This window comes from Staurois parvus, unplaced genomic scaffold, assembly GCF_062004578.1.
Source record: "Staurois parvus isolate SC_StPar_1 unplaced genomic scaffold, SC_StPar_1.0 ptg000336l, whole genome shotgun sequence".
NCBI classification, from domain to species: domain Eukaryota; kingdom Metazoa; phylum Chordata; class Amphibia; order Anura; family Ranidae; genus Staurois; species Staurois parvus.
This window is the reverse complement of record NW_028318132.1, coordinates 2940065-2964465: the sequence shown is the minus strand read 5'-3', so window position 1 is coordinate 2964465 and position 24401 is coordinate 2940065. Positions and strand designations below refer to the sequence as shown.

Below are 24401 nucleotides of genomic sequence, written 5' to 3'. Positions count from 1 at the left end.
TATTACATTTTTGTGTTTGAGTTTTAAAATGTCTGTTTTCATGTTTGATGTCTCCTACAGTAAGATTAAAGCAGAGTTCCACATGGAAAAAAAAATAAAAGTCAGCAGCTACAAAAACTGTCCCTGTCCCTTGGTCCAGCGATGTCCTCACAACCTCTGGTTTCGCCATCTTCTCTCCCTGGTGCCGGCATCTTCAGTGTGGACACCCGGCTGTGACAGCTTGCGGTTTCACAGCCGGGTGCCCACTGCGCATGTGTGAGTAGCGCTGCACTTTGTGACTGGCCCCATAGTCTTCTGGGACCTGTCATGTGTCCCAAAAGACTATGGGGAGGGAAGGGGGGTGGACAACTTCCGCTTCCAATCTCAGCGGAAGTGGGAGCGAGTACCTGTGAAATTCAGGTACCCGCTTCCCAAAGGTGCCAATCCTTAATGGGGAGCAGGGGACAAAGGCTTAAAGCGGAACTTACCCTTTTGGGTGGAGCTCCGCTTTAAGGAACAAAGTATATATGATTTGCAAAAAAGCAAACAGACTGCACAGAAAAAGTATGAAATAGTGAAGTAAGGCTAGGTTTACATTGCTGCGATCTGATTTTGATCCAACTTTCAGTGTGATTATGTAGTGCAACTTGCATGGAATTTGGATACTATTTGGATGCTACTATTTAAGTGGTTTGCAAATTCTTTGGGGTGAAAATCATGCTGGAATCGCACCAAAGTAGTGCAGGACCTTTTTCCAAAATGCTGAGTTGCCTTGATGCAAACAGGTATCACTGAAAACAGTGTGATCTCCACTGCCATAAGTTTCTGTGTCAAAAAAACAAAATAAGTGAGCGCTTGAATAGATACACAGCAGCTGTACACCAAAAAAAGGCACCATATAACCTTCCGAGACGTAGATATACAAAGGAGGGGGAGGTGCAGTGCTATAAACACTTAATAGACAGCAATAAAATCAAGAATCGAATATATATAATATATAATATAATAGACAGTGACTGAGTGGTAATGAAATAAAGCCACTGGATGGTGGCTGCAGGGTGAAAAGGGTGCAAAATAAATAAATAAAAGAGTCCAATGAAGGGGTGCTCTTATGATCCAAGATGATCCTTAGACGTCCAATGATTGGAACCGCAGGGTGATAAATAATGTAAAGATTGCGCACTCACCAGATACGCAATCTTTATGCGCATTTGTATATACTGTCACCGGACCTCTGGAGTCATCAGACTGGTCTGGTCAGATCTGGTCAGCAACAATTTCCACTGCCTGACGCTCGGATAGATGCGGCTGCTCTGTAGATCTGGCTGGTTTTCACCAGAGCTCAAATAAACAGAGAGGGCCACATAGTGTGATATCCTTAAAGCATTTATTTTATATACAGGCATAGGATGACATAGGATGGCAGATACACTCCAATGAATAGAAGATATACTGACCCAGATGCAGAACAAAGATGGCCGCCGGGGCCCCTCGTGGCGCCGGCAGCAAGGTGTCCAACCTACTGTAGCTTTCCCTGACGCGTTTCGAGCAAAAGCTCGTACTCATAGGGGTGCAGCTTACAGTGGTGGACGCTAGTGACACTGTTTAAATACAGGACGGAAGATGGCGCATGCGCGGTATCACACGCGCCATCTTCCGTGTGCTGGATGTCTGCGTAACGGGCGCCATTTTGATGTAGCCCAACCCGACGGCGCATGCGCAAATGCCCTGTTATCGGGTACGGAGACAAACAGCAGGCAGTAATGCTGTGAACACCAGGAACAGTCCAACTAGTACTCTGGGCAACACGAATCCACTATGTAGGATCATAGATGGATCATAATACTATGGGCAGAGCTAAATATGGACAATGATGACCAAATCCAAGATGATATTACATAGCTCATGTTTGCCATAATACCAATTGTTATAATTACAATAGATATATCATTAAATACTATATATGGATATATCATTATTATTCACATGAGAGTGAAATGTGGATTAAATTAAATTGATTATTAAATTCATAAAAATAATTACCAACAATGATAGTTGTAAACAATACACCTGGTGAGCATGCATATACAGATCGAATAATATCTAAATGGGTAATAAAAATATATGCGATCTACCAAACATAAATAGACATGAATAAAATGACAATTCATAAATATTTGAGTGTATACATAATACACCTAAAGAATTGATCTGGTATAAACCAGGAATAAAATCAAGAATAAAAATAAACAATAACAATTTATCCAAAATTTACATAATATTAAAATGTGACATACACCTGTAACTCGTTAGTGCATGCCAATATTAAAATGTTAAGGCATTCAATACTAAAATCACCTAAACAACAAAAATTCAGTCATGATGTCAAAAGGATGAAAATATGTACTGAGATCAATAATAAAAAATATATATCTGGATAATCTAAGTTAACTATTATCAATAAAACTATTGATATCCAGTTCTATATTAAGTCCCTTCGGGCGCATACATTCCATCAGGAATATCCATTTCGTTTCCATTTGCGAGACTGCTCTTTTTTTATTTGTGCCTCTCCAATGGGCTTGTACAATATCAATTCCTGCAAACTGCAAGGAAGATGGATCCCTATTGTGGTGGGTCCTATAATGTAAAGATAGCGAATGGTCTTTAAAGCCCTTTTTAATGTTGTTGACATGTTCACGAAGCCTGTCTCTAAGTCTCCTGGTGGTGCGCCCAATGTACTGTTTATTGCACGGACATTGCAAGAGATAAACAACATATTTACTGTGACATGATATGAAGTTATTAATTTTGAATGTTTTACCCGTACTAGTAGATGTAAAATTGTCAACTCTCTTTTTCCTTTTGCCATTACAGGCGCACATGATACGCTTGTTGCATGGGAAAAAACCGATGGTATTGTCTAGAAAAGAAAAACTCTTAGGGGGATTGATGATATTTGGGGCTATTAGGTTTCTCAGAGATTGAGCTCTTCTATAAGTAATCTCAGGCTTGTCGGGAAGAATTTTAGTCAACACTGGATCGGCTTTCAGAATTTTCCAATTCCGATTGATGATCCTAGAAATAGTCTTATATTGTCTAGAGAAGGTAGTAACAAAGGGACAGATCTTCTGTGGCCTTTGTGAGATATTGTCAGCAAGCAAGGAGTCTCTATCCATATTTCCTATCTCATGCATAGTGCGGGTGAGACATGACTCGTCGTATCCTTTTTCCAAGAATCTGTCAATATAGATGCTTGTGATAAAAAGGTATCAACAGAGGTGCAATTTCTCCTCAGCCTTAAGAATTGCCCTTTGGGTATGTTTGAAAGCCACAGTGGGTGATGACAACTGCTAGTGGGAATGTAACTATTGCGATCTGTTCCTTTAAAAAAGGAAGAAGTTACTATGGTACCATCTTGGTTTATTAATGTCAAATCCAAAAAATTCACACTAGTCTTACTGTAATCAAAAGTTAATTTGATATTTAGGGTGTTGTTATTAAGGGTACCAAAAAAATTAACTAATGCTTGTTCATCCCCTTTCCAAATAAGCAATATGTCATCTATATATCGCCTATAAAAGTACAGTTCCGGCCAGTCTCTGGCATATATAACATCCTCCTCCCATCTCGCCATAAACAAGTTGGCCAGACTGGGGGCGAACTTCGCCCCCATAGCTTTTTTGTAGATAAAAGTTACTATCATACCAGAAATAATTTCTAGTCATCGCGAAATCTAAAAGTGTGAGGATAAAGTTTTTTTGTGAAAAAGGCAAAGCAGACTCATTAAGGTAAAAACCTACCGCTTGCATACCTTCTGAGTGGTCAATACTTGTGTACAGAGAGGCCACATCAGCTGTTACTAGAAATGTGTCATCATTCACACAGAGACTCTGAATGTCTTGTAACACTTGTTTAGTGTCTCTCAGATAAGATGGCGTTTTTCGTACTAGCGGTTGTAGGAAATAGTCTATGTATTCTCCTGCTCTAGAGCATAGAGATCCTATACCGCTTATGATGGGTCTACCAGGAGGATTCTCTAAATTTTTGTGTATTTTCGAGAGAATGTACATGACTGGTACTCTAGGGACTGATGGACATAAAAATTCCCTCTCTCTCTTATTAATAACACTATCAGAATAGCCTTTAGCAATGATATTTTTGAGAGATTTTTTTGTATGTACTTAAAGGGTTCTTTAGTAGACGACAATATGTGTCTACATCTCCAAGAATATTATATACTTCCTTATTATAGCTATCTTTATTCATTAATACAACTCCTCCTCCTTTGTCCGCAGGCCTTATGACTAGGTCTTTCTGGTCAAGAAGGGAATTGATAGCTTTTGAAGTCCCCTGATGGTCATTATGGTTCTTTACCTTAACAGCAGCTAAATCTTTAAGTACCATTTCTTTAAAGGTGTTGATATAGCTATGAGTTTGTGGGGGAGGGTTAAATAAAGATGCATTCCTTAAATTAGAGTAAGTAGTTATATTCGTCGTATTCCTAGTGATAGGATTCAGATGAAAATATTTTTTCAATGCTATCGATCTTACAAATCTATTTATATCAATATATGTATGGAATTTATCCAGTTTATTATTCGGTGCAAATTTTAGTCCTCTATCTAATAGGTCCAACTCGTGGGGAGTTAATGTTTTCCCACTGAGATTGAAAATCCCCTTGCCTTTTAAAGTTTCCTCTTTTTTGGGTTTGTTGACCCTTTTGCCTCCCCTTTTTCCTCTGCTCGAACGTTTCTTTTGCGTGAGCTTCCCTGGTCTAAAAAATGAACCGGGGTGGGATTCCAATTCCCATTTTGATATGTGGAATTGTTAGTTGTTGGGGGATAGTACATATTGTTTCCATAAGGTGGGGCATAAGGTGGCTGTCTAAATGGCTCCTGTGGTGTTCTGGGCATAGGTGTCATAAAGTTATCATGTCTATAAGGAGCTCCATGATTTCTTCTCGGGGAATTATAATTATCATATCCCCTACTGTAATTATTGTTAGAAGGGGGTCTGTTGACGTGTTGTTGAAATGGTTTCCTAAACTGATTATCCCTATACCCTTGATTGGGATACCACTCATAGTTTCTTGAACCTATGTTATCATCCGATATAGATCTCAATGGTTCAAAGCGATTAGACGTGGGAATATTGCTATTTTGAGTGACCCTGGCTTCCCTGGGTGGCTGAGATAGTATGTATGGCGAGAGTGATTGGGGACTTTCCCACCTTTGCCTTTCTTCTTTGGTTTAGGTGTATATGGGGTAGTCTCCATAGGTGTAGGGGAGACATTGGTGGACTCATCTGAGTCCACTTGCCATTTGAAAACTTGATTTTCGGCATAGTCCCTATGATCCCGCATATATTTCTTACATTTTTTCGCCTTTTGTTCATTGTCCATATTTAGCTCTGCCCATAGTATTATGATCCATCTATGATCCTACATAGTGGATTCGTGTTGCCCAGAGTACTAGTTGGACTGTTCCTGGTGTTCACAGCATTACTGCCTGCTGTTTGTCTCCGTACCCGATAACAGGGCGTTTGCGCATGCGCCGTCAGGTTGGGCTACATCAAAATGGCACCCGTTACGCAAACATCCAGCACACGGAAGATGTGATACCGCGCATGCGCCATCTTCCGTCCTGTATTTAAACAGTGTCACTAGCGTCCACCACTGTAAGCTGCACCCCTATGAGTACGAGCTTTTGCTCAAAACGCGTCAGCGAAAGCTACAGTAGGTTGGACGCCTTGCCGCCGGCGCCACGAGGGGCCCCGGCGGCCATCTTTGTTCTGCATCTGGGTCAGTATATCTTCTATTCATTGGAGTGTATCTGCCATCCTATGTCATCCTATGCCTGTATATAAAATAAATGCTTTAAGGATATCACACTATGTGGCCCTTTGTATATAAGTTTCTGTGTGACTCAGGTCGCATAAGCAATTGCACTAATGTGAACAGAGCCTATAAGGCAGTATGACAAGGTATATTTAAAATAGCCGCCATTCCCAGCATCCTGATAAACTCACTTTTACAGTGATCCCCACTGCTTCTTCATGACTTTACGCATTTAATGCAGCTGTTGTGAAAGAAGGAGCAGAGGGGGAGTGTGAAGGTGAATATAACTGGGTCCAAGGGGTGGGCTTTAAAAAAACACTGTCACAGGGTCTTTTTAACTAAAACAGAAATATTTTTCCCTCACTTCCCTGTGTTCTGGTTCTGGCAGTGCAGATAAACGGGTATATTGGCACAGTTCTGGCACAGCAGGTACGGTTGTACCATGTTGCTGTTCTTGCATTGTGTATTGTGTTACAGAGAGCTCTTTGTCTGACCTCTACATTAGCGCATATCCCATCCTAGAGTGCCAGGAGCTGGAACAGGTCAAATGACACAGATCCACAGGGTTGTTCTCCTCATATAGCTCCTAGTCACATGCTGATCAGGTCTGAGTAAGCACCTAGGCAGGGAGAACACTGCACAATAGGACTAGCCATGCATGGCTACATTTCCAGTCAATTCCCTCATCTACGCTGGAAATTCTAACTGCTGGCTATTGTATTCAGGCAGTTGAAGCATCTGAATATATTTATTTTACAAAGGAGATGGCTGTTTCAATCAGGATTGTTCGACTTATGCCTTTATCACCTCCTTTACTCAAACTATTCCTTATTATTATTATTATACAGTATTTATAAAGCGCCAACAGTTCGCTCAGCGCTGTAAATTACAATGGGAGACAGAACATGCGACAGTACAATAACAATACAATGCAATACACAAGGGGTTCGAGGCCCCTGCTCCTTGGAGCTTACAATCTAGGAGGGAGGGGATAGTGGTACAGGAGGAGATAGCTGTGGGGGTTGGAGTGGTAGGAAGAGTGGAGGAGGTCAGCAAATTAGCAGGGGATGGGGTAGGCTTCCCTGAAGAGGTGGGTTTTCAGGGTGCGCCTAAAGGAGAGGAGAGAAGGTGATAGTCTGATGGGTTGGGGTAGGGAGTTCCAGAGGATGGGTGACACCCTGGAGAAATCCTGGAGGCGGGCATGGGAGGAGGAGACCAGGGAACTAGAGAGAAGGAGGTCTTGTGAAGAGCGGAGTGTGTGTGTTGGGTGGTACTTGGATATTATGTCGGTGATGTAATTTGGGGCAGTATGGTAGACAGCTTTGTACGTCAGTGTTAGGATTTTGAATTTGATCCGTTGCGCAATCGGAAGCCAGTGGAGGGATTGGCAGAGGGGGGTGGCGGAAACGGAGCGGTTGGTAAGGTGAATGAGTCTGGCTGCCCTATTCAGGATCTACTGAAGCGAGGCAGGCCAGTGAGGAGGGAGTTGCAGTAATCGAGCCGTGATATGATGAGGGAGTGGATGAGCTGTTTAGTGGTTTCTGGGGTTAGGAACGTGCGGATTTTGGCGATTTTGCGGAGGTGGAGTCTGCATGAGTTAGTTAGTGATTGGACTTGGGGCTGGAAGGATAGGTTGGAGCACCATGTACTCTGGCCTGCAGGGCGGGCCTGATAGTGGCATTGTTGAACGTGATGGAGAAGTCACTGGGGGGTGGTGTGTGGGCTGGGTGGAAGACTAGGAGCTCGGTTTTGGAGGGGTTCAGTTTAAGGAAGTAGAGCAACATCTAGTCTGATATGTCGTTAAGTAGATTTGTGATTCGGGCGGAGACTGAGGGGGTGAGGCGAGGGGTTGAGAGATAGATTTGTGTATCGTCAGCATAGAGGTGGTAGTTGAAGCCGTGAGAGTGTATGAGTTGGCCAAGGGAGGAGGTGTAGATGGAGAAGAGAAGGGGCCCGAGGACGGAGCCTTGAGGGACCCCAACAGAGAGGGAGAGTGAGGGGGAGGTGGTAGTGTTATAGGTAACGCTGGAGGAGAGTTGTGATAGGTAGGATGTGAGCCAGGAGAGAGCGGAATCTCTGAGGCCGAAGGAGTGTAGTTTTTTGAGGAGGAGGGGGTGGTCAACTGTGTCGAAGGCCGCGGAGAGGTCGAGGAGTAGGAGCACTGAATAGTGGCCATTAGCTTTGGCGGTTGGAAGGTCGTTGGAGAGTTTGAGTAAGGCAGTTTCAGTGGAGTGTAGGGGACGGAAGCCGGACTGTAGGGGATCAAGGAGGTTGTTGTTGTTGAGGTGAGAGCTTAGGCGAGAGTAGACTAAGCGCTCGAGGATTTTGGATGTGAATGGGAGCAGGGAGATGGGTCTGAGGTTGTTCGGGTCATTGGGGTCCAGGGAGGGCTTTTTAAGTATGGGGGTGATGTGTGCGTGCTTCAGAGGGGAGGGGAATGCGCCGGAAGAGAGGGAGAGATTAAAGATGTGGGTGAGGGAGCGTAGGATGGAGGGGGAGGAAGGTCGTAGGAGTTGTGAGGGGATAGGGTCGAGGTGGTGAGGCGGGCATCAGAGAAGACCTTGGAGACCTCCTCAATGGTAGTAAGGTCGAAGGTGTGGAGTGTTGAGGGGATTTCAGTGTGAGGAATGTTGGGTGGGGTGGAGGTGGAGGTCAGAGCAGTGGTGGGGCCGAGGGAGAGGGGTGATGAGGGGGTAGCTGTGTGAGAGGGGACAGTGTTGGAAGGAGTTTGAGCAGCGACGATGTCTCTGTAGATTGTGTCGAGGAAGAGGGGTGATTAGGGGGTAGTTGTGTGAGAGAGGACGGGTTTGGAGGGAGTTTGAGTAGCGGCGATGTCCTTGCAAATTGTGTCAATCTTGTTTTTGAAGTGATTGGCAATCTCAAGGGCGGTGAGTGAGGTGCTGGGTGGAGGTGGGGGCAGAGAAAGTAGAGAGTTAAAGGTGGAGAAGAATCGGCGAGGATTGGAAGAGAGAGTCTTGATGAGGGTCAGGAAGTAGGATTGTTTGGCAGCGTGGAGGGAGGAGGTTATACACAGTTATACATAAAATAAGATCTTCCTGGTAATTCTACCCCAAAAACACACAATGAAAAATTCTATCTATTCACAATTTCCTTTCCACCATACACACGTTAGAGTAAAGAGGAAATTAATAAATGACCAGTTCATCCCTCCTGAAACTGATGTATGTTGTGGGGTCTGAAAAATTCTACTGTCAGCATCCAACTATACCAGGTGGTAACAAAGCGAACATCACTCACTCAATGGTGGAGAAGGATCTGGGGGTTCTGGTAGATCACAAGCTTAATAATGGCATGCAATGCCAAGCTGCGGTTTCTAAAGCGAGAAACATCCTCGAGAGAGAGAGATATCATTTACCCCTGTACAAATCATTAGTAATCCCTCATCTGGAATATGCAGTTCAGTTTTGGGCACCAATTCACAAGAAGAACATTGGGGAACTGGAGAAAGTACAGAGAAGGGCAATTAAACTGATAAGAGGCATGGAGGAGCTCAGCTATGAGGAAAGATTAGAGGAACTGAATTTATTCTCTTTTGAGAAGAGATTAAGGGGGGATATGATCAACATGTATAAATACATCTGTGGTTCATATAGTGAACTTGGTGTAGAGCTATTCACCCTGAGGTCATCACAGAGGACAAAGGGGCACTCTTTATGTCTGGAGGAAAAGAAATGTAATCTCCAAACACGGAAAGGTTACTTCATAGTGAGAGCTGTGAAAATGTGGAATAGACTCCCTCAAGAGTTGGTTCTGGCCAGCTCAGTGGATTGCTTCAAAAAAGGCCTGGATTCTTTCTTAGATACACAGAATATAACTAGATACTAACATTTATAGGTAAAGTTGATCCAGGGAATATCCGATTGTCTTTTGGGGGATCAGGAATTAACTTGTTTTCCCAGTAGGAGCAAATTGGATCATGCTTTGCTGGGGGGGGGGGGGGGTTTGCCTTCCTCTGGATCAACTGTGGGTATAGGATTATAGTTTTTTTTTTCTATGGTTGAACTGGATGGACCTTTGTCTTTTTTAAGTCAGACTAACTATGTAACTATGTAACTCACTGTCTGTGTACACTCCTAGTGGAGTTAACATGTGAAGATCCATATATTTCTGACTTTCTTGCTATACATGATGCAAATGATGCAATTTTGTGTGTTTTAAATACTCTTTTACTGCTAATTTGTTGATTTGTCCTCACTGGTTCATTTCTTTGCCAACAGTGATCCTCTTTCTTTGGGATAATCTGGTTTTCCAGTTTTACGAATACTGAAATCCAAAAGGATCATTCCACATAATATAACATGATATCTGAAGGGTTTCTTAGTTTTGCACTGCTTCTTTTTTCTGGTGACACTGCTTACACAGGTATACATTTGAGATTCACTAGGCTCTAAAAGGCATACTTGGGCAGCGCAGTGCTAAATGGTTAGCACTTCCACAAGGTAGTACTAGGGTCATTGGTTCAAATCCCAACCACAGCACCACTTGCCTGGAGTTTGCATGTTCTCCCTGTGACTACATGGGTTTCCGTCCAAAGACGTGCTATTAGGTTAATTGGATCCTGTCTAAATTGGCCTTTGTATGTGTATGTATGAATGTGAGTTAGGGCCCTTAGATTGTACACCTCTTGAGAGTTAGGGACCAATGTAAATGTACAATATATATGTAAAGCACTGCATAAACCGATGGCACTATATAAGTACCTGAAATAAATACTTAAATAGGTTAAGCCAGTTGCAAACATTTAGCAGTTTTTTTTTAGAGTGACCAGTTATATAATAACCCACAATTGCCAAAGCCTAGCTAAAGTGACATATTCTACACTTTCTACAGAGTAACAGTCAGCAAATCCATGCATACCAGCTTATTTTCCAATACAGCACAGACCAAGGATCACTAATGACATAGCAAACAATCACATTTTAATTTGCTGAAGAGAGAACAATAATATGTTTAACATGATTGATATGGGTTATTACTGTTTTCTTTGTCTTACTGAAACATTTTCTGGGCACAATGTAAGCACCTTTTTTCATATCCCTCACTTTCTTATGTTAGCTCCAGCAGAATATGTAACAATAAAGCATAATGAATGCATGGATATAATTATGCATTTATACCCTTACTTGTTGAAATTTGTAGAGTCTGATAATGAAACCCTTAGGAGCATATCTATAAAGTAGTGAATGTGACTTTTACCAAACCCTGAAATACATGAACAGTGGCTAAATGGTTAGCACTCCTGCCTGGCAGTACTAGGGTCGTTGGTTTAAATCCCAACCACGGCACCACCTGCCTGGAGTTTGCATGTTCTTCCTGTGCCTGCGTAGGTTTCCTCCCACACTCCAAAGACATGCTGGTAGGTTAATTGGCTCCTGTCTAAATTTATTTATTTCAGGTACTTATATAGCGCTGTCAATTTACGCAGCGCTTTACATATATACATATACATTGACATCAGTCCCTAACCCTCAAGGGGCGTACAACCTAAGGTAATTGGCCCTAGTATATGAATGTGAGTTAGGGACCTTAGATTGTACACCCCTTGAGGGTTAGGGACTGATATGAATGTACAATATATATGTAAAGTGCTGCATAAATTGACGGTGCTATATAAGTACCTGAAATAAATAAGTTGGAAAAGTCACGTGCAATAACTGTTTGGTGAATGTCAGATTCCCTTCTTTATACATATACCATTTATTGTTTCAGACCTCTGAATCACTGACCTAGCTAGTTTCAGTAATTGTCCAGATTTTATATGGCTCTGATTTTGTTGTGCCAGTTTTTGTTTAGTTTTTGTTTTCATTCTGATTTGGTGGCCCCCGTTTCATGGCACAAATCTCTCTCTATGCATGAAAAAAGTGATTGGAATGGACTTTAAATCTGAATCAAAGAGTAGTGCCTTACAATTCTAGCTTTGGGGCAAAAATTGTGAATTTATGCAAAGAGCATCCAACCCCTTTCTGCAATACATATTTCTTTGGTTATTATTCTTGCTGCCTACCTATGTCTTTTATACTTCTACTTTATTATTAACATTAGCATAAATGTATTTTTTTACATATCTGAGTAAAGTACTACTCAGGGAGTTCAAAATATGTTTACTTGGAATCCCGGATGACATGGTAAATTTTAGGGGTCAGTCTCAGCTTCAATACAAGTACCATGCTAATATAAATACTAGATGGAACTGCGGAAAAAAATATTCTTTTGCTAAAATAAACAAGCTTTCCTTATATTACACAAGAGAAATGTATTCTTCATATTAATGTAAGACAGAGATATCCATTTCCGTTTTCCCCCAGCTCCAATATTTCAGGTATGTTGCACCCACCTTTGAGCTAGGTTGCTGTTGTTTAGTGGCAGGAGATTGATGGTCAGATGCCATTGTTATGCTGATATTTGGTTCCTGGGGAAAAAAAACATGCAGTTATTCAACTGAAGTAAGCTTTGTCTGGCCAAATTGTATTTGGATGCTTTCGTATAGACATTTCTGGAAAAGACACTGGGCCAAATAGGCTGTCTTTCTTAGTCATTTTTCATATGATTTCTCATTCATGAAGCATTTATGAATGGCCAATTTAATGTAGTCCCTGAGCAACCTTCAAGAAGTTAGAAACAAATACATATATACTGTATATAAGATTTGACTTTTATGGTTCCTCTTCATTTCTTACCAAACGCAGCATGTGTAGGTAAGAAGGGAGTGACACACCATCTGTTTGATGGTGCTATTTAGAAGTGTTGTATAGTCTTTTCAATTGTTTGTTCACACATAGGTGTAACAGAGACTCGCTTTATGTAAATAATGTAATCTAAGTGGTTTAATGATTTAAAAAATGTGTCTCTATGTGTATTTTATAATTATATATGTACATGGGGGCTGCCATGGTTGCTCATTACTTATTTAGGCTCCTCTTCCTGTTTTGCAGAGATATACAATGGTTTGCTTTACTGTTCCTTCTCACTATGCCAGTCTATGTGTCATAGACTCATTGAACATAATGCACTCTCTGGGTGGCTGAAATCTTACCTCATTGACTGTATTACGTGGCTAAAAAATGCAGGACTTGCAAGTGAAGTAGGTTTATACTCACCTATTCCACCACCCATTCCCCAGTAGTCACCTGTTTAAGAACTTCTAAAGTGGTTGTAAAACCTTACATAACCCCAGTGAAGTTCAGATGATACACAGAGATAAAACAAATCCTCCTACATAAGTTGTACCTGTCTATCTACAGCTGTCTGATACCTACATCCATTCAAAGTGCAGGTTTATTAAAGCTTGTCTAAGAAACAGGGGGTGTTGAACTGAAATTACACACTGCAGAGCTTAGTGAGAAGAGCTCTGAGAGATGATTGGAGGGAAGGGACACACCCCTCTTTACACAGCACACAGGAACAGGGCTGTGGCTGTCAATCTGCTGAAGCTCCCTCTCCTGTCACCAATTTTCACTTGGTGTCAGTAAAACTTGTCAAAAGTGATTCATGCTAATAGCAGAGGAATGAAGCAGCAGACAAAAATTACACTTAGTGCTGTTAATTAACTGAGACAAGTACACACTACAGAGGGATATGCTTTGTTAGTATTTCATGTCTTTGGTTTACAACCACTTTAAAAGCAATCTTCCTATGTTACATTTCCAGGAGTTTTGGACATGGGAAGACATGCAGGGATTCAAAACGTGGAAGAAAAATATATTTTAAAAATATTCTTCCCAAATATATTGACATATATTTGAAACACTCACTACAATTTTGGCCGTATTCAATTAATTAAAAATAAATATATATATATATATATATATATACACACTGTATGTTGAAATGCATTTTTTATATATTAAAAAATATATGACAAATATTTTTAATAATACATTTTCAAATCTGTCTTTGAAAATACATTTAATCTACAATTTTGGAATGCAGGAATATATTTTTGGAACAAACGTGTATGAATACATGTTAAAATGAATTTTCTATATGTTAAAACAAAAAAAATGAAGAATATATTTTAAAATATATATATATTTTTTAAGAAAATGTATTTATATTTATTTTAGAAAATATGATATAAATTTACATTTTTTAGAATACATCTTAAAATATATTAGCATAGGCCAATATATTGTAAATATGTCACATATGTAATGTTTTTTCTAAATATATTGGAAATATATTTCTCTGCCATGTGGGGTGTTTAAGATGTGAAGATTCCATTGCTCTGCAAGGGAACAAAGATCAGAAGAACAGATGGACGGATATGTATGTATAAACCCTCTTCTTTTGCAGGTTGTGCTTTTACATTTAATGAACTCAGCTCAGGGTGAAATGGCCAAAGACAAAGTATCTTCTACAAATATCTATATTTAACACAAAATAAATATAAGAGCAAGCATTATAAAAAATTAAGGCATACACGACATCAATAACTGTTAATATGTACTTACTATAAATATCCTAACTTTTTTATTAATTGGGCCCTTATTTCTCAATATATACATTTCATTGCATATGTGAGTTCCTTTAAAAGTAATTTTTCCCCACTGTGATTAATTCTGAGATTATTCTTGTTTAAAATTTCTCTGCACAATACTTTCAAGTAGTCTAGCATGTTTCATATATGTTCTTCATACAGCATAGGACAGCTAAGTCAGCAAAAAAGACTTGACACATGGGACAAATATAAGTCACCCGTCATAGTTTTTATTAATTTCTGAGAAGTATTCAGTTGTCTGTTTTCACCACTGGGGTTGATTTACCAAAATTGGAGAGTGCAAAATCTGGTGCAGCTCTACATAGAAACCAATCAGCTTCCAGGTTTTATTGCCAAAGCGTAATTGAACAAGCTGAAGTTAGAAGCTGATTGGCTACCATGCATAGCGGCACCAGATTCTGAGTGCACTAATTTTAGTAAATCTCCCCCACAATTTCTTAGTTGTCATACACCATGTACAATAACTATAATATTTTGTAAAGATTAGTATAGTTTTCAGGACAAGGTGAAACTGTGCCCAAAGGCTTGTTTTTCCATTTTTAGAGATAAGCCAATTACTATGAATATTATAATATTTGTATAAAGTATATGTATAGCCAAAACGTTCTTTAAATTTACATTAAGAAATAGTTAAAATCCTCATCAAATAATTTTTGCTGTCTTTGTAACATTGAGGAGATTTCTTTCATTTTTCTTTCCCACTCAGCACAAAGTTACATGAAATCTCCCAACATGAGGAAAATTCCCCTCTTAGACTATGACACCAGTGTCACCATTGGAAGATTTATCCTTACCTCTGGTCTTGATAATAATAGTCACCATTACAAATAAAGATGGTGAATCTCTCCAATATGGACACAGGCAGCAATAAAAAAAACTTAACATAGGTTCCCTTCCCATTCTATCTAAATCAAAGATGGCATTAAATATATTTTAGCCCTAAACTACAAAAAAAAAATTAGATGAAATACTAGTTTATGTGCCTTTTTAACTTTTACAGGTATCGTCTAATGTAAGTGTCAGTACTTATGAGATACCTCTGACCATAACTAATTAGGTGCCTTTGGTAAGATCATCAGTGGCCCAGGAGCAACCAAATGTGTATCAGAATAAATAACTTATTTTAGAAATTGTTTATATTAATACACAACGGGAGGGATTTACTAAAATTGGTGCACTCAGAAACTGATGCAGTTGTGCATAGCAACCAATCAGCTTCTAAGCCCAGCTTGTTCAATTAAGCTTTGAGTATAAAACCTGCAAGCTGATTGGTTACTATGCAGAGCTGCACCAGATTCTGTGTGCATCAGTTTTAGTAAATCCCCTCATCTGTGTATGTAAAAAGACTAAACAATAGATCATAATCAAACAGTAGGCAAATTAACACATTTCTACCTCCATGGGGACTATTATATTTATGATAGATTGGAATTCCAAGAAATATATCTGTGCAGGGGTCTGAAAATCTTGTGTGACTTTTTTTGTCTTAGGCATTTACTTGTGTATTGCTTTGCTTGATAACACTACTCAAATCAGAGCCAAAAGAGTAAAATCCAAGAAGTAAGCAGATCTTACCCGTATGCCAGTACCCGCTTGTTCCAGTAAGGGGCCTACGGCTCCGGGTCACTTTTATACTGGACGTAGACAGGCGAACAGTGCCAGGACTATTTACAAAATAGTTCCAGCGTGATGCAAAGCGATAATACTGGATTACAGCTCCGATGAAAACCCAGCTCTGCTGATGCACAGCCTGCATTGTTTTAAGAAGCGTAGAGTTGAAGAATTATTTCATTAGCTTTCACATTCGGCTGGGCCGGCATTGTTTGGCCTGTTGGTTAGGAGATTTGAACTTTGCATGCATCAGCCCTCTGAATGCCAAGACCTGGAACATCTCATCTGAACAATCAGAGCAGCCGGCCAGTTTTGCTTCAGGGCTTTTAGAGCCAGTGATTTTGTCCTTTGCAGAAGCTGCACCTAGTACAGGCCCATGAGGCTAGAGTGGAAAATCACACACTTATCAGACTTTTCTCCAAACGCAGAGCATGTATTTGGAAAACTTTGATTAAAAAAAATCAAAGCTTGAACTTTAGCTTGTTCTAGGTCAGTGACTCTGAGTAATGTACTGTAAAGTACTGTAAGTATTGAAGCCGTTGTATTCAAATAATGGCCAGGCAACCAGCATTTTCAAAAGGAGATCAGCAATGACAGCATCTCATTTGCAGGTTTACTTTGTGACCCCTTGGAGGTTAAAAAGCCTGTTTTACAATTCATTTTGATCTCCTTGTGTTGTCACAAAATCTGGGATCAGAGAAAACTGTAAAATCCACTACCAACCAGTTCTTTTATTTTTTTTCAATGTCATACTAGATTGTAAGCCTTAACGAGCAGGGCCCTCTGTTTCCTCTTGTACCAAATTGTATTGTAACTGTAATGTCTACCTTCATTTTGTAAAGCGCTGCGCAAACTGTTGGAGCTATATAAATCCTGTATAATAATAATAATAATTTTGGCTCCTCGCATAGTGGCATTCACTATTGGGAGCAATGCAGCAATGCTAGTTCAATGTGTGAAGTTTATCTTGTCCCCAAAAGAATATTAGTGTATAAATGGTGTCTATATTATTGCACCATATTGTACTAGATCATGGTCTGGCTTTACCTACAAAATATGAGCTTTCACAAGAATTGAGTTGTCGTTATTAATATTATTATAATACAGGATTTGTGTAGCACCAACAGTTTGTGTAGCACTTTACAAAATAAAGGGAGACTGACAGTTACATTACAATTCAATACAGAAGGAAATTGCAATCTAAACGAGTTGTAAAAAATGACAGAATCAAGTGTGTTGGCGTTTCCTGAAACAACCAATCAGAATCTTTATTAAGGCTAGCTAGACTCTGTATGGTATGTGTGATGGGAGTCACTTTGGGTGGGGGGCCCATGGAACCCAGCTCACTTTGGAGAGGTGGGGAGATCCCTGTCTCAGCTCCCCATATCCCTCTTATGTGTAAATCACCCTGTGCCTGTTAGGGGTACAGGGTGATCTGTCCTAATATTGTGTGGGCTTTGTCTCAGACTGTGTAGACATGTTTAGGAGATTGGTGGGGGTTGTTGATTGTTTAATGTTATGTGGCTGCATCCCGTTGTTCTATTGTTTGTATGGCTTGGGAGCAAACGATTATGGGATGTATGTGTTTATGTGTATTAGCTTAGTGGGGAAGTGTCTCCAGCAGCCCTCCCTCTTGATGGGGCTGTCTGCTGGTGTTAAGTTTGAATACCAGTTTGAATACCTGTGTGTCTCTTGTTACTAAATGTAGATTGCTCTGCCCTGTGTCATTATTATGCAGGGAGGGGGGATTGTCCCCTGAGTGTATATATCTTGTATCTGTGTTCAAATAAAGTCGTCTAGTCTTGTATGGTCGGCTGTGGTGTCTGTTGTCGGTGTTCGGACGGGGAAGCAGTAGTCTAACGGACATACTCAAGCGCAGTCTGGGTCGGTTCAGTTACAGTATGGGTGTCAGGGACCCTGGGCTTCACGGCGGTACGTGGGGCGGCGCATGTGCAGAATGCCGACGCACACTGGCCGGCGGGCGGTAGGACCTGGGCAACTGCGGCAACAGCGGCGGCCGCGCATGCCCACTCGCTGTCGCGGACACATGCCTGGCACCAATGGCAGCACAGGGTGCGCTATTTAAACGAGCTGGGGGTATGTAACATTGCTGTTTGGTCTTTATTACCTGTTCTTGCATTCTGTCTGTGAAGTATTCCCATTGCCGACCTCTGCTTGATCCTGACCCTGCTGACTGTCTCCTGCTCGATCCCTGGCTTGTCCTGACTACCCTCCTGCCTGCTCTTATGATTTGATCTCCCGTTGCTGAACTTGGGCTTGACCTGACTATTCTCCGTCTGCTCCTCTGGTACTTCGCTGCCCACACATTACCGACCTGGCCCGCCTGATTATGCTATACCCCACGGTCTGCCATCCATCCCGCACAGATCCAGTCCCTGCTGCCAGGCCTGCCAGCCTCTTCATGTCAGGCTCTATTCCTTGCATACCTCTGACGGTACCCTCTACCATAGCCGGACGTACTCAGGGGTCGCGACCTGGTCTCAGTCTGCTCCAAGTCCTTCCCCACCATCAGGGGCCTTGGTGAACAAGCAGATTGGGACTTAGACTCCGCGCCCTGAGGAACCCCGCGCTGTGGGCAGCTAGAGATACCGCCAGGCGGTGGCTGACAATGAGTAATAATCCTAAATATGCAAGTATTAATGATATATCCCTTAATGACCAACCAAATACCAGCTTTTAACAGTATGATCACTTAGTAGCTGATCAGTTGTTAGGAGTCATTTTTCATTTTTGCACCTTGTATATATTTTTAAAAGGTTGCACATGAAATTAAAGGTAAATTAACCCAAAAAGAAAAAAATAAATGTATCTAAGCATAATAATTAATATATTATTATTATTATTATTATTATTATTATTATTATTAATAATAATAATAATAATAATAATAAAACATATTTAACATATTGATATTACAGTAACGAAAGATATGAGACGTTTGCATTTCAATGAAGGGAAATTATTATTTATTTGAGTTACTATTGCTTTGTTTCATTTAAAGTAATTTTATACAACTTTGTCATTTTTACAATTTCAATCACTTTAAAGTCATTGGTAAATGTCAGATTCTAAGCAAGTCACCACCTACGAGCACAGTCAAACGCCAGAACTCAGTCAGTGGTGAAGTCAAAACTGAGTGATGAATTGAAAGCTTCAGTACAGTTTATTGAAATATGTATTTGAAATACAATGGGAAAAACAGGAAAAAATGTTAGCAGTTCTAGATATCTGATTTTTCTACCTTGTTGGATTGGGGCTGTTTGGGTTCCATAATCATGCAGAATCTTAAAATTACCATTGTATGTCTTTATCTGTTTTGATATTTTACCAAAAAATTTAATTGAAAGTTTTGATCACTATCAAATTGCATGGCCAACTTAACTCTAAGGTCCCATTAACACTTGCGAATGGGGCCATTAGCAAATATATGCGGGATATCCAGCGGGAGTTTCCAGCGATTAGCTGCAGGAGGAAGCCCCATTGAATGCAATGGGAAGCTGACAACTTCTGCAGGTAATCATGGCTGTTTGCATGCAATTGCATAAGCAGGGATTTCCGAAAATGTTCAACCTGGATGCAGATTATCTGCATCCAGGGCTGATCCTTCCCAGTAATTGCTCCATGAGTGATTACATGTGAGCTACCACAATTAACTGGGGGAGCTATCAGCCTCCCACTGCTTTCAATGGGGTTTCCACCTGTATCTGCATGTAACTGCTAATGGAACTATTCACATGTGTGAATGAGGCCTAATAAATACAGGGATTTGCAGATTAACCACTAGAGCAGGAATCATTAAATGGCGGACCGCGGTTCGGATGTGGACCTAGCCACTGTTTCATCCGGACCCGATCATGCCATTTAGAAGCGGCTTCTTTCCCCCCATCCTCCAACACTGTTATAACAGCAGAGTGGACAGCAGGAGACAGAACATTTCTGGAGCGAGTGTGGAATAACAGCACAGAATTGAACAGATCGCGGGAGCGAGAGCTGTCATACCATTTCTGGGGAAGCATAATACAGCATTGAATAGAGCATGAGAGCTGCCGGGGTTACCTTTTTAAGTTAACCAGGAGCTGATTGGAAGCAGGGCAGTGCTAGTAGCCAATCACCTGCTGTTTAATACAAAAAGTTAACCCCCGCAACTCCTGTCCGCTCTGCTGTTATAACAGTGGTGGAGGACGGGGGGAAAGAAGTGGCTCTGTTCAATGATGTGCTGTGCTTCCCACACCCAATTCAGAAACTCCTTCCACTCTCCACTCTAAGGTGGGAGAGTGAAGGGGGGGCCGGGGACACTACTCTGGCTGTGTATGTGATGTAAAGGGGTGCAAAATGTGAAGAGGGGCAGTGATGTAAAGGGGTGGTTTGTGATGCGAGGAGGGGGGCATTGCTATGGAGGGGGAGATGTAAAGGGGAGGCATTGATGTGGTGGGGGGATGTGAAGCAGCAGAGGAGAGTACTATGCGGGGATGTGAAGAGGGGGGTGGGGTTGATGTGAGGAGGGCAAAGTATACTACTGGGGTGGGGTGTGAAGGGGGAAGGGGGCAGTGCTGTGCGTGTGAGGGGGGGGAGGGGGGTTGATGTGAAAAGGGCAGAGAACAATACTGTTGGGGGGGGGGAATTGTGATGTGAGGGGGTGGGACAGTGCTGTTGGGAGAGATGTAGGGGGGCAATGCTGTGGGGAGGGAGATGTAAAGGGGAGGCATTGTTGTGGGGGGGCTGTGAAGGGGGCACAGTTCTGCTTGGGGTTATGTGAAGGGGAAGAGGACAATAGTGTGGGGCGGGGGTGATGATTTGAAGGTGAGTTGAGGACTGCTGAAAATAATGGGGGAGTACTGTAAAGGGTTGGGTGGTGATACTGTGAAGGTGAAACTGATGTGAAGTTGGGGACTCTGACGTGTTGGGGGGGCCTGAGGAAACTGAAGTATAGGGATTGTGATATACCGTAAGAGGGCTGAGAAAACTGCCGTTTGGACCTCTGTTGGAAGAAAATCTTACTGGTTGGACCTCCATGAGTTCTAATTCAGTACCCCTGTACTAGCGGAAGCTCTGTATTTGATTCATCTAACTTCCCTTATTAAAGGAAACCTCTCTGGAGAGAAACATGGATCCTGTCAATGACGACTTCTAATTGTGCAATTACTACTTGCCTGTCTGTCATGCTGATCCAATTGCATCAATACGTTGAGTAAATAATGTAGAACAAGTATGCAAATAATTACTTCTACATTTTCTCTGATTTTCTGATCTGCATTCGTGTTCTAGGTCAGTGACAGTCCTCTCACCTCTGTAACCAAGCCCCGGTGAGTGGGGTGAAACGCATCAGAGACCACGGCCAGTACGACGGCTGAGGCCTTTCCTCAACATTGGACTCCTGGGGTCGGTTGAGCAGCGTCCATCCCTTCACTTGTATTGGCTGACACTGGAATCGCTCGGACTCATGCTTCCCTCTTTCTCACTGGGGTGATCCTTTTCCTTCCATCCATATCTTGGAATGGCACCATAAGGTATACTTTTCACTTTGAAAATGTTAGGACTCATTTACACTTGAGGTTGGAAGCAGTAAAAATAGACAGTGGCTTTACTACCTCCTTAAGCTGCAAAGGCCATCAGACAGGGCTGTACAAATGCCATCGCTATGATGCTTTGCTTCACAGCCATGGCAAAAATGAAATCCTCTGTTTTGCTTGGCAGGCAGTACCTCCAATGAACGTGACCCATTCAAGTGAATAGAGGAATCTCCACAACCGCCCTGCAACTTCATACAATGCACATGGTTGCAGAAGGGTGGTGTCAACTTTTCAGGGTTAAACATGTCACCTCCCAGCCGCCTGTCAACCATCCTCCGAAATAAGATCCACCAAAAATCACATTTCAGAGGGGCGGCAAGGGCTGCTGAAAATGTAAATAAGGACTTAAAGTCAGAGGTTAAGCATAAGATCCAGGAAACTAACATTTTAAGGAGATGAAGCAGTTGTAGGCCCTATTTTTCTCATAGACAAGGCTGAGATAAGATATCAATCACAAAGGGAGCGTTTTGTTTTAAATGAGCTGGCTGATCTAAGGTGGGTACACATGGTCCGAATATTGGCCGGGTCCATCCGGCTGACATTTGGACCATGTGTACAGCTGACCTTCTGACAGAAGCCCGTCTAAGAATCAGCATTTGTTGAAGGGACATGCTGGAAAACCAGCATCTGATCAGTGCTTGTATAGTGGGAGAGATCACTGCACTAACAACGTTTAGTTAGTACAGCGATCTCTCATTTTTTTACGTTCAGCCTGCTGGGTTGAAAGAAAAAAGACTGAATGTGTGTACCAGGCATTAGGCTGTCCTTACATCATGGAATGTTCTTTCTTTCCACCACTGATTGAACTAAAGAAAGTTACTCTATTTCCCCATCAACACAATCAGTGCTGATGGGGGAATCTCTCCCGCTGTGCGTTTGTATTTTGGCAGGGGGTGGGTTCTCCGCGCCATCAGAATAAATTGATCACACAAAAAACCTGACTGGTTGGTTGTACTGAAATTGATTGATATATCAACTTCAGTGAAACCAGCCTGCACATGGATTAAAGTTCGGCCAGTTCCTGCTGAACCAGCTGCATTTTGATCCGTCTATGGCTGACCTTTGGCTGGCCATGCATTAATCTTTTTTTTTTTCCATTCAACTTGCTGGTTGAATGATAAAAAAAAGGATCCGATTCCCCATCCACACATTTTAGGTGGATAGGGGAATCACTCCCGCTCTGTTATTGTGTTCTGACACACTGGTCAGTGTTGCCCTCTACAGCTGGTGGAACTGAGTGTTCAGGAAAAACTTAATAGGCTGGTTGTACACAAGTTGATTGATAGACTGTCTCTGCTGAACCGGCTGAATTTCAATCCAGCGGAAACCCTTAACCAATTGCCACCCGGCCTATGGCCAAATGGCAGCCGGGCGAACAATCGTCCCTCCGGGAGGACGCCATATGTCTTCCTTCCCAGATTGTGCATTGCGCATGCCAGCGCTGTGGTGAGATCTGTCACCGGCCGTGTACCTTGGACACAGCCGATGACAGATCTGTGTACAGGCCCCGTTGTTAGTACCATGTGACCTGCTGTGACCAATCACAGCAGGTCACATGATAGTTGTATACAATGGATGGCTTCCTTTCATGCCATCCATTGTATACAAGTGTGTCTAGCTGTGAATGATCACAACGATCACATGCACAGGCTGGGCCAATCACAGCCCATCTGTGTCATGTGATTAGCCGTGGCCAATCACAGATAAAAACAAAAAACCCTGAATGAATCGATTTCATTCAGTTAAATGCTTGCTTATAGCAAAGAAATTCTTTGCTATAATCAAATTGTGTATAAAAATAAATACTGAGCACTTCCACAAAGTAGTACAATGTTACTATGGTAACATTATACTACTTTGATCATAGTGCAATATGAAAAAAAAATCTTAAAAAAAAAAATGTAATAAAAAATAAAAAGAAAAAAATTTAAAAAATCATCATTTTTTTTTCGTACTGTCACCAGTCAGTGTCTCTGATCACCGCCATGCCAGTTATATGATGACGCTGTACTGCACAGGTGACAGTATGTAAAAAAAAAAATTGTGAAAATTTTTTTTATTTATTTTTCTGAAAAATGACAAAAAAATGACAACTTCAAAAAACTCGCCATGCCTCTTATGAAATATGTCGCACTGTCTACATTGCAAAAAGGGGTCATTTGGGGGATATCTGTACTGTTCTGACAATTTTGGGCCACAAGAAATTAGATTGGCCGTCAGTACTTCAGGATTGATCAATTTTCAGATATATCCCATAGTTTGTGAACTCTATAACTTTCCTACAGACTAAATAATAAATACTAATTTGGGTTATTTTCAGCAAAGACATGTAGCAGAATACATCTCGGACTAAATTTATGAAGAACAATTATTTATTTGCAAACTTTTATAACAGAAACAAAGAAAAAAAGTAGGGTTTTAAAAATAAATTTCTGTCTTTTTTTGTAAATTTAGCAAAAATAAAAACCCCAGTGGTGATTAAATACCACCAAAAGAAAGCTCTAGTTGTGTGAAGAAAATGATAAAATTTTAGCTTGGGTACAGTGTTGCATGACCGCGCAATTGTCATTCAAAGTGTGAGAGCACTGAGACCTGAAAATTGGCCTGGGCAGGAAGGGGGTAAATGTGCCTGGTATTGAAGTGGTTAAAGTATTTGTAAATCTGCGCAAAGAATTTCTCTTGTTTGCCCCATTTTAGATGGTAAAATTGACCTTAGCAAGTGTTTTGCTCTGTCTCTTTGATACATTAAAAAAATACCAGTTGATCCTGCCAGAAACTTGCTGATAACATCCTGTACTCTTTACTTGTACTGACTGTTATCAGTTACATTGTTCTGGGCTATCTGGGCATTTTTGTCTTTGGG

General features: G+C 41.3%; 1 protein-coding gene across 1 annotated transcript in view; it reads right to left on the bottom strand.

The window, feature by feature from the left end:
* Window positions 1–15989, bottom strand: part of CRYBB2 (crystallin beta B2) — a 60374-nt gene extending 44385 nt beyond the window's left edge. Inside the window, exons 1-2 of the mRNA XM_089684116.1 lie at window positions 15912–15989; window positions 12174–12248 (exon numbers count right to left, since the gene is read on the bottom strand). Coding sequence (XP_089540242.1) covers window positions 12174–12227 — 54 coding nt within the window. The 5' untranslated portion in view covers window positions 12228–12248; window positions 15912–15989. The remainder of the gene's footprint in view (window positions 1–12173; window positions 12249–15911) is intronic.
* Window positions 15990–24401: the final 8412 nt, after the last annotated feature.